This window comes from Rosa rugosa, chromosome 4 (genome assembly GCF_958449725.1).
Source record: "Rosa rugosa chromosome 4, drRosRugo1.1, whole genome shotgun sequence".
Taxonomy (NCBI): domain Eukaryota; kingdom Viridiplantae; phylum Streptophyta; class Magnoliopsida; order Rosales; family Rosaceae; genus Rosa; species Rosa rugosa.
In genome coordinates this window covers 45,149,293-45,165,428 of record NC_084823.1, presented here as the reverse complement: position 1 = coordinate 45,165,428, position 16,136 = coordinate 45,149,293, and the positions used below count along the sequence as shown (strand labels likewise).

General features: G+C 39.0%; 3 protein-coding genes across 3 annotated transcripts; all 3 read right to left on the bottom strand.

Moving 5' to 3' along the window:
• Positions 1 to 226: 226 nt before the first annotated feature.
• On the bottom strand, positions 227 to 2,967 carry LOC133745336 (short-chain dehydrogenase TIC 32, chloroplastic-like). Its single transcript, XM_062173392.1, has 8 exons — positions 2,743 to 2,967; positions 2,124 to 2,355; positions 1,660 to 1,739; positions 1,389 to 1,542; positions 1,181 to 1,259; positions 992 to 1,076; positions 757 to 803; positions 227 to 632 (listed from the first exon to the last, which is right to left on the bottom strand). Exons 1-8 carry the CDS (start codon positions 2,846 to 2,848, stop codon positions 468 to 470), a joined length of 948 nt encoding a protein of 315 aa, XP_062029376.1. The 5' UTR covers positions 2,849 to 2,967; the 3' UTR covers positions 227 to 467.
• A 327-nt stretch (positions 2,968 to 3,294) lies between these two features.
• Positions 3,295 to 6,981, bottom strand: LOC133745335 (short-chain dehydrogenase TIC 32, chloroplastic-like). Its single transcript, XM_062173391.1, has 8 exons — positions 6,729 to 6,981; positions 5,887 to 6,118; positions 5,681 to 5,760; positions 5,247 to 5,400; positions 5,070 to 5,148; positions 4,420 to 4,504; positions 3,806 to 3,852; positions 3,295 to 3,677 (listed from the first exon to the last, which is right to left on the bottom strand). The coding sequence occupies exons 1-8, from the start codon at positions 6,832 to 6,834 to the stop codon at positions 3,513 to 3,515; spliced, it is 948 nt and encodes a 315-aa protein (XP_062029375.1). The 5' UTR covers positions 6,835 to 6,981; the 3' UTR covers positions 3,295 to 3,512.
• A 5,195-nt stretch (positions 6,982 to 12,176) lies between these two features.
• Positions 12,177 to 15,092, bottom strand: LOC133745175 (aquaporin PIP1-3-like). The gene is made up of 4 exons (XM_062173184.1): positions 14,489 to 15,092; positions 13,672 to 13,967; positions 12,541 to 12,681; positions 12,177 to 12,446 (listed from the first exon to the last, which is right to left on the bottom strand). The coding sequence occupies exons 1-4, from the start codon at positions 14,814 to 14,816 to the stop codon at positions 12,327 to 12,329; spliced, it is 885 nt and encodes a 294-aa protein (XP_062029168.1). The 5' UTR covers positions 14,817 to 15,092; the 3' UTR covers positions 12,177 to 12,326.
• Between the last annotated feature and the right edge of the window lie 1,044 nt (positions 15,093 to 16,136).

The window sequence follows — 16,136 nt, the reverse complement described above, 5'->3', positions numbered from 1 at the left end:
GTTCAAATTAGATTGATGTGATTTTGTCCTTTACACAGGGCTACTCCTATGCATTTTAAACAGCCCTTCATGTAACTAGTGACATCTACAAGAATCAAACAATATGGATTCAATAAATGACATAACCTAACCATAACAGTCTTCAACTCATGCAAACATCCCAGTTAGTACGTTTGTGGTTTTAATCTGCTAAGAAAACAAAATGGTTATTATGAAAGATGAGTAATAATGTAAATAAGCCTAGACGTTCCGTAAATGGAACACATTTGGAATATATAATATAAGCAATGAAATTTGTGATGTTGCTCTTATATATGGAGCTGTGTCATTAACTAGGACACATTGTTTGACGGCCAACTGGTAATAAATTACAAGTACGGTACAAATGTGGTTTGGCAATTTGATTTCATAACAAACAGTGCAGAAAAGGAGCCAGCTACACCCATCAAAGATGAAAACCTTCACTACTACTTGACATTGGTCAAGGTCAAGCTGAAATCCCAGAGTTTGGTAGCTAAATCTGCATCTTTTGCCTGAGAGCTCGGCTTGGCAACATTACAGTCCACAAAGTATTCGCCACTTACTCCCTTGACTTGTGGATTCAGTGCCACAAAGCATGTGGTCGCTGCTCCCTGCATAGCCATGTTCAAAATTAAGCACAAACGAATTTGAGCAAACAAACACACACACACACACAGCAGACGATTGTGTATACAGAATCCTCCACTATGTATACTTTGGAACGTAAAAGAGTACCTGGGGAATAGATTTAGTGATAAATGGACGCAGCACCTTCATAACAGCTGTGTCAAGAAAAACACAGAAGGTGAGTGGATCAGTAGAAAACCAGACAAAATTCAATGTCAAGAACTCCGATTATCATAGAATACAAATGGTGATCAATACTGTATAAACTGATTACAATCATCACTGCAGAAAATTCTCCTAAAGAATCAAATGACACTGATAAAGTAGAGAAGACGAAGCTTACAATGTAAAAAGTTATCATAGCGCATAAGATTGGTGAGAATTGCTCCAGGGTGAACAGCATTAGCAGTTATCTCGACTCCTTCTTCCTGTTTAGTTAGTTTTCCAAACATATACCACGTCAACCAAGAGGTACATATCATTTTCATAGAAAGTACACATGTTTGATTGACGTCTTTAAGCAATTGAATACCTTGAGACGCCTGTTAAGCTCTTTAGCATGCAGTATGTTTGCAAGCTTGGATTGTCCATAAGCATAGTATTTGCTGTATCTGCAAATTTGCAAGTAAAAAGGACAGATTATTGACATGTATATATGTCGACAAAGGCACCTCAATTAAAAGAGAGTAGCCTAGACTCCCTAGAGAGGATTCATCAAAACAATGCTGCCAAAGTTTTACTTTGATTCATCATTAATTGCATCAAAACGAATTCCTTCACGGTAGCTGTATTGATGGCCGAGTGATGATAAGTTAACAATTCTCCCCTCAATGTTGCTTTCTCTTGAGGTGCTTTTCATGGTATCCAACAGAAGATCTGTCAGAAGAAAATGACCTGCGGATTGGATGGAAATATCAGTAACCAAAAAACTGATCAAAGAAACTCAAAGAAAACTTATGCATTGGCATACATGACAATATCCAAAGAAATTGTTAGGTAGCAGTAGCACACCTAAATGGTTAGTTGCAAACTGGAGTTCAATGTTGTCTTGAGAAAGCTTGAATGGGCTTGCCATAACCCCTGCATTGTTACTTTCAACAAAGAAAAGATTCAACTTATTCTTAGTTTCATATACCACAAAAATAAAAGTAAGTTCTGTTTATATAAGCTTTCAACTGCAATTTATGCATGTATGAAAGTTAGAGCTAGCACCAACATACAGATTAGCTTTAATACAATTAGAAGTTGTTGATCTATTTTTTAATAGTTCAAGCTTCTTCTTTTTTTTCTCTTTTTTTTGAAAGGATAGTTCAAGCTTTTAGGGGCCAGCAGTTGTCAATTATGGCATCAGAACCACTCATCACTTATCATGTATTCATGTTAACTTGCAAGTATACTATCTACATTGTTTAACAGAACACACTGAATGGAAACTTTCGAGTGGCAGTAATAACAATGGCAATCGGTTGACTTACATAAGAATATTCAATGGGAGACCCAAGGCAATGTAATCTTCTGCAAACTTTCTTACAGATGCCAATGAACTGAGGTCTAACTCCATAACATCAATTTTAGCATCCGGAATTTCTTTGAGAAGTGCTTCTTTGACATTTGTCCCAGCATCCTTGTTCCTCACTGCCATGACCACATGAGAACCACGCAACACAAGAACACGCATTGTCTCCATGCCAATACCACTAGAGGCTCCTGAAATGTTTGTAGAAATGCTCATTAACATGTAAATTTAGAAAAGGAAAAAGAATATTGAAAATTTTTTCACACTGATCATGTATAATGTATTATACATCCAAGACCCAAAAGAGAATATCTAATAAGAAAAAAACTTGTTGAATAGAAGGAACCATCTTTCTTTCATCTAGTTTCAGAATATAACATATGATCATCCAATATATTAATCAAGAAAAAACCCATTGTAACTCACCAAAAGCATTAGTGAAGTTCACTTGAAATCCGTGATCTTTCTACTTTCTGGGAACACACTGAATCGCACTACATCTCCTACATACTTACTTATTTCAATTGCTCTCAAAATGAATTCTTATTCTATCTGCCTAGGTAAAACTAGAAACTAACCTGTAACAATGACAGTAAGACCAGTTGCATCAATCCCTTGTGTAACTTCCTCTGCTGTGGAAGTTGAAGAAAACCCAGAAGGCCCTTTCTTGCTAAAGAGTCCCATTAAAGTGTCCAGATGATAGTCAGGTTTCAACTTTCAACACACAGAAAGCAATATATATAGTACTCTCAAGTCTTACCTCTGTTCTTATAATATTTGCACGTAGAGAGTGACAGCTAATGTTAGGACAATGGGATGCTACGAGTGCACCACTTAATATAGATAATTAGAAACCGATAGAATACATAATGGTCTTTCTTAGGTGGCAAAATTTTCTTGCAAATGTAATAAGCTATGACGTTTATGATATTGCTCCGCTAAAGAATACAAAAGGGTTAAATTCGATGAGAGTAATGCAAATTAGCATAGGAATATGGCGACCATTTTTGGATTACAACGCAAACATGTTATTTTTTGGAAGATTTCTCAAAGATTCCCAAACTTTAAAGAACATGACCAAAAGAAATCTCCAAAAAAGAAAGGCCTATGTTTCTTGTTGAAAAAAAATATAATAATAAAAATAATAATTGGATTCTGAACCCTTTCATTTGCTTAGTTAGACCTCCAGCACTTGTTAATAGATTCCACTGCCTTGCTTTAAAACAACAAAGCTTTTAATTTACATGGTCATTCAACGTTTTAGCGGCTACTCAGAACCAGTAAAAAGTACATCGACTTACGATCTACAACAGAAATCTACTCAAACTAGTTGAAGCCTTATACCCAATTACTTCGGTTCTGTCAGGCTCAAACTGAAGTCCCATAGCTTCTTTGCCAATTCTGCATCTTTAGCCAGAGCCGTTGGATTGGCAATGTTGCTGTCCATAAAATACTCACCACTTACACCCTTAGCTTGCGGATGCAATGCCAAATAGCATTCAGTCGCAGCTCCCTGCAGTTATGTTGAATATATATAAGAAGACAACTACAATACAGTGAAGCTGCTTGAGCAAGGATATTAAAATTTGAAGAAAAACATTAAACTTATTGTTTGCTGGGCGTATCAGATTAGTAGCATACCTGGTGAACATTTTTAAGCACATATTTGCCGACCATATTAGCAACAGCTGCATTAGGCCAAAACAATGAATATCTTAGTATGAACCCAGAAAATTGCAGGAAATGATGGAAGTTATAACCAATTTGCAAGATGGTTTATCAGAGAAACCGATACTAAAGATCATTGTCCATTGACACAGTAAATTTCGCTTGATTAAGCACTTGCCATAGTTAAGAACTATGTTGAATAACCAATTTGACAAAATACCTAAAAGGAGCCTTCACTTGTCCTTCCTTTTACCTTACTAGTATTGATTCATTATTTCATTGTATATAGCATATGCACATAGAACATATCATTAAATGGTTTGTTCTCCTAGTCATTATGTACTGATACTGAACAGATATGGTAGAGTTGTAGACCCTATGTCCTGGTCAATGGCATAATATACAACCCTCTTCCCCAAGGGTCTGTAACTAGACATGATACTGATAATTATAAAAATTTTGTACAAATTAAACTTAGAATGCATGACCTTAATCCCTGATCAATGAAGCGAGAACTTTCTCATGTGAACCCCAACAACCCAGACACAAATTACAATTCCAAGCATATCAGTAATTAAAAAACTTACCATTAATGTAACTGTGGTACCGTAGAAGATTGGTAACAATTGATCCAGGATGAAGGGAATTAGCAGTTATATCAACCCCTTCTGCCTGTTAATGATGAAAAAATTATAAAGATGAGAAAATCATAATAATACAGACACCAACACAATATTAGAATTTCTCTTGCATGCGGACATGGCTCGTTTGGAGCGTTAACTGTAACACTGCAAATGTTGGAAACCCCAGCAGAGTAGAGCCCTATACTTACTGCTCATGTTTTTTGTTAAAAAAATAAAAAAAAATAAAAATTAAGGATGAAGGTGGGAAGAATAACCATCTGCAACGTTTTTTCAGTGAACAACTGAGAGTGGTCGACCCTCAGATGACAAACTTAATTAAGTATACATGTCTTAGGAAGAAGAAAATACTCGCACTAAAAGTAGGCTATGACCCTTTTCTCTTATATTGACCAAAAGAGATGTAATAAAGCCAGGGCCCTGCAGATGCTTAAAGATTTGACTCTTAAATACTTTTACGGTTTCACCAACCAACGAGCTTGTTTAGCCTATTATTTACCAACCAACAAGAACTATGTACTCCAGACAAAAACAAAACAAAAAAAAATAAAATTCAAGAACTGTGTATCAGGTTCTTTAAATAAATTCCATGGTACCTTCAAGCGCTTTGCAAGCTCACTAGCATGCAATATGTTGGCTAGCTTTGATTGTCCATAAGCATACATACTGTTGTACCTGTAGATATACAAGTAACTCAATACATCATGTAAACATCTCAAACCATAAAACTATATAATGCATTATCTAGCAGCACTTGGTGAATAGACTGTTACCCTGATTCATCATTGATCAAATCAAAGCGAATCCCCTCACTATATGCATACCGATGAGCCTCTGATGATACAATCACGATCCTTCCCTCTTTTTTGCTTTCACTTGTTGTCTTTTTCATGGTATCCAATAGAAGGTTTGTCAAAAGAAAATGACCTGTAAATTATGGTAAGAACTAAGACCTCTAAGATTCCAATTTATAAAGGGATGATGACAGGACAGTTCAAATCACCAGAATTTTTCTAATGAGAAACAGAAACGTCATCGAAGGCCAAAAAATAAGGTAAAGTTGCAGTTTAACTAATAAGATTTCTCAAAATAGAAACATAAAATTTGAAATTCCTCAACTAGAACTTATTTATGTCCAATAGTTCAACCCTGCTCCCTCATGAAAGTTCATCAGGAGAACATGAAAGAAATTTAATGCTTTGTATACCTAAATGGTTGGTTGCAAACTGCAGTTCAATGTTGTCATGCGAAAGCATGAATGGAGTTGCCATAACACCTGCATTATTACTTCAAAGAGAGAAGAGAAATTATAACTCCTAATTGTTGAACCCTTATACAAAATAAACTTTCATCATTTTTAACTATAAGAAATGTGACATGAGTAATCATAAGTAATTAATTTAGATTTCTTACATCAGGATATTCAATGGAAGACCAGATGATTTATATTCCGATGCAAATTTTCTTACTGATGCCAATGAGCTGAGATCTAGTTCCATGACATCAATATTGGCAGTGGGGACTTCCTTAAGTATTGATTCTTTGACATCCCTACCCGCATCTGTATTCCTTACTGCCATGACAACATGAACACCACGCAATGCTAAAACACGTGTTGTTTCCAAACCAAGACCACTTGAAGCTCCTGAGATCCAACATCAGTATAAGAACATAAAGCCTAGTGTGCAAATTTCACCAATTCCAAGCCAGAAGCAAAGCGTTTATAAAGTTCCAAGGTACAGAAGTCAATATCAGTGTAATTTATCTTCTTCTTTCTAACTGAATTCATAGGGCAACAATCCAAATGAAAGAGAAAAAGCTGAAATACAAAGATTTCAACTTGACCAAAACTTTGATCAACTCCATTTACTTCTTGTTTATTGACTTTTAAGTCTTTACAATAGGGTTTATCATCCAACACATTTGTTTGTTTCATCAAATCTAAACACTCTCTACAAACTTAAACAATCAGTTTGTATGAATATGTATAAGAGAAAGTATCAACAGTCACCTTGGTCCTCACCCTCACAACTACATCTTATCAATACTCAGTAACTATATTACCACCTGGAAAAAGCTCTTAACTTTACACAGACCTTCAATCAAAAATACCAAACCACAGAAACACCAAACAATAAACCACGAAATCATAAACACCCAAATCACAAATGGGTTGTCAAAAGAAACTGATAAAGTTAAAAACTTTCTTGTCTCAGCAATCAAACATGTGATAAATTGTGAGCAAAAAGAAAGACCTGTAACAAGTGCAGTGAGGCCAGTTCCGCCAATCCCTTGAGTAACATCCTCAGCTGTAGAGCGGGCTGAATACCCAGAAGGCCCTTTCCTCCCAAACATCCACATTATTCAACAAACTGCTACTTTCTTCTTCCTTCAAGGTCATGTATGCTGTTGTTGCGGTTGGCAAGTTGGGCTTTACTTAGAGGTTGCAGTGTGTGGATCGCACTTTGATTCTGAACTTCTGATGGACAATTGCTAGCCGTTGATCTTCTTTTAATGCCTATGATAGGTGATGACATGATCAAGCATTGAATCCTAGGAGAGGATATAGTTTTTTTTTTTTTTTTTTGGGCATTGATCAAGCATTGATCAATCTATGTAATTTGTTCCTCTAGCCAATCCATGGTACATCAACTAGAAGAAATGAAACGTAGCAAACAACGGTGAGAGTAATTTCTGAAATTCATGATTTATTATTTGCATCACCTATTAAATAAGGAATAAAATTTTCCATGTTTCTTCACATTATAAGCAAGCCCATTGAAGAAGCTCTCGACTTTTCTTTTTAAGTTGGTATATTTTTGAGGGAAACGGAGTCAGGCTCCATATAATATTTCAACGACGTCACTGCATCAATCTAGAGGGAATCGAAAAAGCGATGATCAGGTCTGCACAAAGCAGAAAACAAACTGCCCAAAGCAGCCAAATTATTACTAGCCAACAAAACTGAAACCTAAAGGAACTGTGGAAAATAAAACAAGAAAATAAATCCCTAACCCCACCCTATCCCGAAGATGGAACCACTGTCTTGAGCATTTTGACGCCTAAGACCCAAATGGTGTACGTCGCAACAAATCAACACAGTCACACGGTAACATTGAAGAGACAAAATAGGGTTAGACTACCCAAAAGATTACCTCCCCAAAAGCCCAGACCAGCCCAAACTAGGTGAAAAAAATAGGAGAACTGGGCCCACAACTAGACCCAGTTCACTAGGCTGCACAACACAACCCAGCAAGGCAGAGGCCCAAGCCCACTGCCAAAATCCAACATTCTCACACCGCCCAGGCCAGCCCAGCCTTCTCGGAAGGCAGCCCCGCCTTTCACCATTCCGGCGGCCTCCATCGCTTCTCCACCATCACTGGGTCCTCCTTGAGTCTAATCCAAAAGAAAAGAGCGATCAACAGAGGCACCCGCTCCGCCTAAGAGCCGAGACCTCGACCTCCGATTTGAAAGCAACATGTGGTGTCGAGCCTCCGCCGAAAATTAGTGAACCTCCGAGAATAAGCCCTGCACCACCACGGATCCGAGAAGAAAATCGAACCCAAAGCCTTAATCCACCACCCTCACCGCCACAACCGTAAGCAGCAGCGATCGGAGCCCGTCACCACTGGATCGAAACACACCTCATCCTCGAAAGCTTCAGCCGAAAGCCGCCGCGAATTAGAGTCGCACCGCCTCGAAATGGGCCTTCGAAACAATCCCCAGAATCCGACGTCGCCAAGAAAGGATCTGCTATGTATTCTCGCCGTCGCCCTGGTCTGGACACCGCACGGTCACCGCCACCACACGAAACCCTAGGTTTCGCTCTCTCGAGGTCGCTCCGATTTGCTCGGAGGTCTCCTCCTCAATATTCCCTTGAAGAAATAGTCTTGTTCTTTTTTTTTTTTAAGTTGGTATATTAGTATAGTTTTATATGACATTTGTTTTGATAAATTGCGAGTCTCAACAAAAATTTAAGGGATAGGAAGGGTTTTTGTCCATTTACCCTATTTCTAGAGATTTTTTTCCCACTTACCTTATTAAGTTTTTTTAATTCCCTCTTACCCAAAATACTCTAAGGAGGTCTTCCCCAATACTAGGGCTGTCAATTCCAACACGACTCGAAACTCGCACGAAATAAAGCGGGTTGAACCCGCACGATTAAAAAGTGGGTCGGCGGTGGGTCAACCCGCCATGACCCATTTAATAAATGGATCGGCCACGGGTCAACCCGCCAACACGAAATGAACCCGTGTAATCCGATTGTGCTATGTTTCTTCTTGAAATTTTGGACGTTCGACGTATTTGATCATAGGATTAGACAATTTTTCGCTTTTTAATTATTTTTTAATTATTAGATTTAATTATTTATGAATTATATATAATTATTTATATTCTTCGTCTTGTAGAGTTTTTAGTGAATTTAATCAATTTATGCATTTTTTTAGTTAAATGGATCTCATTGTTAACGCTTGAATGAGTCATTTTGTCTAACAAGACATGACATATTTATTAAATGAGTTAAGCGGGTTGGAAACGGGTAATCCGTTTAATAAATAGGTTGGGTTTGGGTTTAAATTTTTGACACGATTATTAAATGAGTTGGGTTTGGGTTTATATCTTGCGACACCATAAATATCTTAATCCGACACGAACCCAACCCGACACGACCCATTGACAGCCCTACCTAATACCCCATTAAGATTTTTTTTTGTTTTTTTATTTTTTTTTAATACCATTTTACCCTCCCCCTTTGTTACTTAGAGAGAGAAAGAGAAAATGGAAGAGAGAGAAACCATAGGAGACTTCGCCGGAGCCGGTCACCGACTGCTGCCCATCAGAATTTTCTGAAAACCTCTATTGCCCCTTAATAGAAGTCTATAACCCCCAATAGTCTATTGCCCCCTAATAGACGTCGATTGCCCCCTAATAGAGGGGCAATAAACCTCTATTTCTATTTCCCCCCAGTAGAACTTTTGGTCGCCGAAAGAAGAACTAATCTTCCTAAAATTTGACAAATAAAACTTTGATTAAAGAAAAAAAAACAAAAAGATTATATAAATTCAAAACGTCTATTGCCCTCCAATAGACATTCAAAACTTTTTTTTTTTCCTTCCTCCCCATTACTTAAAAAAAAAAAAAAAAAAGGATCAAATTGGAGACAAGGCCTGAATCGAATTCGACTCTGGCCGGTCACTGAAACAAATCCAAACTCGCCGGAGCCCGAGGATGAAATGACGGTGGCTGGTGGTTCTGCAAAACGGAGCTGAGGCCCTCGCTGGATCGGGTCCTCAGGTCGAGCGGTGGAGATCGATCTCATCGAAGCCGGTGATGACCTCCTCGACGACGTCGCAAGTCATACTGAAGCGACCTCTCGAGAGCAGCAATGATGACTTAGCGTCGTCGACGAGGCCAGGAGCGACGTCGACAGATCCCTGCTGCCGTTCTGCAAATCGTCCGATCCAAATCGGACGACGTCGAACAATGTAGAGCCATGGGTCTTCTGTGTCGCCTCCGTGGTTGAATAAGTCACCGTCCGAGAAGAATAGCTCTCCATGTCGTCGTGAAACTTTCTCCGGCGAAGGTGGCCGGTGATCTGTACCGGATATGGAGAGAGAGAGAGAGAGAGAGAGAGAGAGAGAGAGAGAGAGAGAGAGAGAGAGAGAGAGAATATCGTGCTGGAGAGAGATATGAGAGAATGGCATAAAATGAAGTTGTTTAATTAGACTAAGGGTATATTTGTCATTGTACTCTGAATTGGGTTAGTGAGAATAAAAATCTGTTGCTAGGGTAAGTGAGAAAAGTTTGGCTCATTTTGGTGCTTTTGGGCAAGGACCCTAAGGGATATAACCTTTAAAGTCCATTCTTTTAAGCACCAAAAAAAATACACAAATCTCTCAAACTTTTTTTTATTAACTCAATTTATATATAAAAAAAACTGACCTAGCACTCTGCTAGGGTTTTGAGAGAGTCTCTCTTTTGGGCGTTGCTTTCTCTTGAACCTTCTCCGTTGATTTATCAATGGTGTACATGGCAGGCTTCGCCATGTTTATACTGTGTGTGTGTGTGGAGCGATCAGTGTTGGAGGCGGTGTGGTCCGTTCAGTTTCGAAAGGGAGCACGTCCGATTTGGTGGCTATGAGTGAGGAGTTTGACCTGGGGTGGTATTTGGATCTGTTCCGGAATTTGCCGGATTGGGATCCTGGAGTGATGGTGAGGAGGCAGCACTGGAGTCCCCTTCTTGTTACCGTGTGGGGCGACAACGAGGCTAGCTGCACTGGCGGTTGTGGTGTTCAGAATTCCTAGTCGGAGTGGTGGCCTCGTGGCAACGATAGGGAGCATGGATGCAAGGCCAGCGATGGTTTGTGGAGGACTGGTGGTGCAGATCGTGTTGTCGGTGTCGCAATTGGTGGTGCGCATCTGGGTCTTCATCCTGTCGGTGATGGTGGCGGTGAGCATGGCTTTAATTCCTTTGGTTTAAGACATGGTTTTGATGTGGCATCTGGTGGTGATGACGGTGGCGATGTGGCTATTAATGATGGAGTCGGAGATGGCAGCATTGATGGTGGAGATGGATGTGGAGGTGGTGGCTGGTGCAGTGGCAACGTCCCTGCCTTCCCTGCTTTACCCAAACTGTGGATGGACTAGGCCACTGGGGCCTTGAATTGTTGTGTGGGCTTTTTCCTTGGGCTCATTGAACTAGGGAGTTGGAATCCCTCTTTGTTGTGGGGTAGAATGGAATGGGTCTTTATAACTCATAGTACTGTTTAAATTTTGTTTAGGTCGCAAAAACCAGAGCCTTAGTTGAAATCATTTTATGTCCGCTTTGAGGCTTCTAGGTTTTTGTTAGAATAATGGTGCGTGGACTTCCTAAAAGGTGGGTGTACTCAGGATTTTTGGGATTTTATTCTTTGAGAATAGGGTTCTTGAGGTTCTAAGGAACGATTCTTTCTGTCGACCCCAAATGGGTGTTTCGTTTTTGTACTGCTTGCTGAATTTTAATGAAATGGCTTACCTATTTCCATCAAAAAAAAAAAAAGTCCATTCTTTTAAACTCTATAAAACAGAGACTTGAAAGCGCCGCTGCTAATTTTTGGAGATAGTAGACAAAATTAAATAGTAGAATTCAATTCAATCTTCTAGAGTTCTTAAGAATTCAATCTTCTAGATCAAGTTATCTTTCTGTTGTGTGACTTATGTCAAAGCAAATAGAGTCGCCAGTAGAGCGCTCTTTGCTAGTTGGTGCTCAGTTGAATACAGTTGTTTAGTAGAGATTCATGATAGTACTTCAGGATGTTCTCTAGTTGCGTATTGTAATCAGGGGTTTTGGTTCATTGTCCCCCCTTTGTATTCGACAGTTTCATTAATGAATGTTTGAGGACAGCCGCACCACCTTTTATTCAAAAAAAAAGAATTATGTTGGGTTGTGGAGGATTTGGTACGCCATTAAATCAGGATGCAAGCTCTTCATGCCATTAAATCAGGATGCAAGCTCTTCATGCCGGATTTGGTACGCCATCAAATCAGCATGCAAGCTCTTCATGCCCTCAAAGATCATTATATGGTACCGTCTCATCCTATCGAAATTAGAACTTTACATGGTTCACGGGACTCGATCAGCATTATTGTCTAGCCTAGCCGGCTAGCCCAAATGATACACAAACCATCATAAGCAGCAAATTAAAAACAGCTAGCAGTACACAATCAACTCAAAACATGTCTCAAGCTTACTGCATAATTTACACACATAATCTCTCGCATTAACACCAAATGCAACGTTAAGGGAGGAGAAATGAAGGCACCGAATTTAAAAACTAAAAAGACTAAAAGATGGGACTTGAAAGGTAGGGCTAGCTAGAGTGAGTACGAAGAAGAAGATTGGGCCCTGGACTTGAAAGGAATGGCCCTGATGACTATCTGGTGGTACATAGCAGCAAGTGCAGCACCAATGAATGGTCCAACCCAGAAGATCCACTGTAAACAGAAACAAGTACATTGTTATACATTTGACATAAGCTCAATAAAAAGTCAAATGAACAAGTAATATGTTTTAGCTTTAACAAAATACCTGGTCATCCCAAGCATGCTCCTTGTCGTAGATGATGGCAGCTCCGAGACTCCTGGCAGGGTTGATGCCAGTTCCTGTAATGGGGATGGTGGCCAAGTGAACCACGAACACAGCAAACCCAATTGGAAGAGGAGCCAAAATCTGCATCCATACATTCTAAGTTAAAAAGACACTCCAATTAACTACCTTTGATTCAGCTCCTAACAAATTCAACATTGCTATGTAAATGTCTGCATTTTACTTAAACATTGTCCAAAATACAAAATTCCTCATTGAGTTCAAAGAAAAGTGTTGAGGTTTAAGTTAGGAATAACAACTCTGATGAGTGCCAAGGAGTTGTTCAATATTGCTATGTACAAATGAGTAGATCCACAGTTCAAACAATATCTTGTTAAATTTTACATGGTGGGTCACATTGCCTTAAAGGAGGAGGAACATTTGTCCTGGAAGGCGCTATTAACCCTACAGCATTTATGCTCACATCGGCTTAAAGGAGGAGGTATCTTTTTCCTGGAAGCACTGTTAACCCCCACCAGTGGGTCTTACTCTTACATGCATGTGACTATCTGATGTGAGACCCTTCGGACACCAACATATTTCACCTAAAAGACACTACTACACCAACCAATGACACTAGCTAACAAAGCAAGCACATGCATGCAAGTATATCATCATTTACCAGTACTAGAGATTTGAATTGCACAGTCCAATTTAATGACTCAATCCACACCCATTTCAACCATTTGAGTGTATCTTCAATGGAAATAAATAAGAATACCCGATTTCAGAATATGCAATATGGAACCTCTAAAGCCATGAAAGAATACTATTCATAAATAAATAAATAATTAATTAATTAATTAATTAAAAAAAATAAGAAATGAAAACTATGAAAGAATGAAAAAAACTAGAAAATCAACCAAAAAGATTCAGTAGCAGTTAGCCCATGAAAAATGGGTAACTTTCGAAGCACTAGAAATTGCAGGCAAGTAGCAACAATAATAATTAATTTCTAATGGACGCATGGGTCAAAGTAACAAAACAATTACTGGATCAGAAGCTGCAAAAAGTATGTATATTAAGTTATTTAACATGAAGTTTACAACTTGATTAAAGTAAAGAATTACTTACAGGGACATGAGAGTCTCTAGCATTCCTCTTAGCATCAGTAGCAGAGAAGACAGTGTAAACAAGCACAAAGGTGCCAACAATCTCAGCCCCAAGGCCATCACCCTTGGTGTAGCCATGGTTCACATAGTTGGCTCCACCACCCAAAAGCTCATACTGGGTCTTCTGGAAGGCCTTCACAACTCCAGCACCAGCAATGGCTCCAAGGGTCTGCATGATGATGTAGAAAACAGCTCTGGTGAGGGAGAGCTTCCTTGCTAGGAACAGACCAAAGGTCACAGCTGGGTTAATGTGTCCACCTGTTTACACAGAAGTAACAGAGATATTGTTACTAAAGGACCTTAATTTCTAAGCATCATGGGTTGTACTAGACAGAATTGCACTTCAGAAGATGCAAATACACATTAGAAATTAAACCCTAAAAAATAAACAATTTCTAAGAGGCAAGATGAATGATAGTAAATGAAACCCACAATATTTAACCCAAAACAATAATTTCTGGAGGAAAAAAAAAAAGATCAACTTTGAAGCACAGGAAAAACAACTTATGAATTTTACCAAAAAAAAAAAAAACAACTTATGAACCCAAAGCCAATTAAAAGTTGACAAAGTATTATATGGCTAAAAATTACAGACAACAAAGAAAGCACATCAAAGATTAGTTAAACTAGCCACCATATTAATATACCCAAAGTAAAAAGACATCAACTTAGACACACAGGAAGTTCAATTTCACTTAAAGTTATCAACTTTAATTAAAGACTCCAAAAATAAAGAGACGAAAGACTGCAAAATTAAAGGTAAGAGAAGCTAAAAATACCTGAGATACCAGCAGTACAGTAGACCAGTGCAAAGATCATACCACCAAAGGCCCAAGCAATTCCCTGAACACCCACAGAGGTACACTTGGTTGGTTCCCTATTGACCCCCATCACAGTCAACACACTGATGTAGAGGAACAAGAATGTGGCCACAAACTCAGCAATCCCAGCTCTATAGAAAGACCATGAGATGAGCTCATGAGGTTCAAACAATGGAGCTGGTGGCGGGTCCTTGTAGTCCTTGTGTGTCTGAGCTGATGTCCCCAAAGGTTGTTTCTCTGGGAACTTGGTGGCTCCAACCTTAACATCCTCTTCCTTACCCTCCATTCTTGCTGCTCACTCTCTCTCTCTCTCTCTAACTAGCTTTGTTTCTCTCTATAGAAACTCAAAGCAGAGGTTAAATGTGTGAGTTGCTACAAATGTGTAGATAAGGGGAGATCTGTATAGCTAAGGTGTCTAACTAGCACTGCTACTACATGACACATGAAATAATGGCCGGGTTCTGTTTTTTTCTTTAAATTTCCTTAAAAGTTTGTGTGGCATTGCCTGGTTCTGGAAAGGACAGAAACCGGAGGGGGATCGGAAGTTGACAATATTTGTGCCTGCTGGTTGGTTATGTTGTTCTTATCCTCATTATTTTGATTTTCTGTAAATTGTTAGTGGTCCAGTTTGGTCATCATCACTAGTTTTTGTGAAGGAGAGAGGTTCTTCTTGGATATTGTTAACCTTAACGAAGGGGCTAAACCTAAAACAGTAAAACCTAAACAAGAAGGTGATTAGGTTTTGTCTCAAAGGACACGAAGACCAGAGGGCACAGAAAACTACAAAACACAACGGGAAGGAGGGAGGATTGTATGGCCTAGAGAAATTGGCGCTTTAATTTTCTTGTGACCGTAAGAAAGTGGCATCACTTTTGTAAGCACGTGGACACAACAAGACAACATGAACCTGCGGATATTACTGTGGTATCTATGTCGCCCAACATGTACCCGGGTCCAGGTCCATTTTCACAGAAATGGGGAGGGTGAATTCGAAGGTGAGCTTGGGAAACTGGCCAAGTTTTTACAGTTTTACTTCACTCAAAAAAAGATGATACCTAACCGGTGACGAAACTTTCACCATCATTTATTGGTGTGCACTAGTGAAGCATTATGTTCCATCTTCGAAGTATAAGATCTTGATTTCTTCAGATGATCGGAGTGTGACATTTTCCTCCTTTCTGTTAGAAAAGAATGATTGTCGAGAAGGGGTGAGCATGAGACCCATTGTTTAAGCAATGGATATGCGCTACGGAGATAGGTTGTGGTATATATGGAGTAAGATTATTCATCAAGGTTGTAATGTTCTGGATTCCTGTAAAATGAGATATAGGTACTTGTTCTCTTGGCTATCCACTTGATATCGTCATGTTATCAATCTCAACTCTGTTTAGTTATGAGTCTTTTCACATTTATGTAGGAATGCCTGATTTAAAGTCATATCAAATTGTTCAGTAAGAAAACCCTACCTGTCACTTGATCAGTTGTAATAATACCTTAACAAGATTTGCATGCAAGGGCATGCCTTCGTCCCTACCCGGCCACCTTTTCTTCTTTCTGGGGACCAACCCTTGTCATTTTGAATTGTAAACTAGTTTATGGGGGTAGT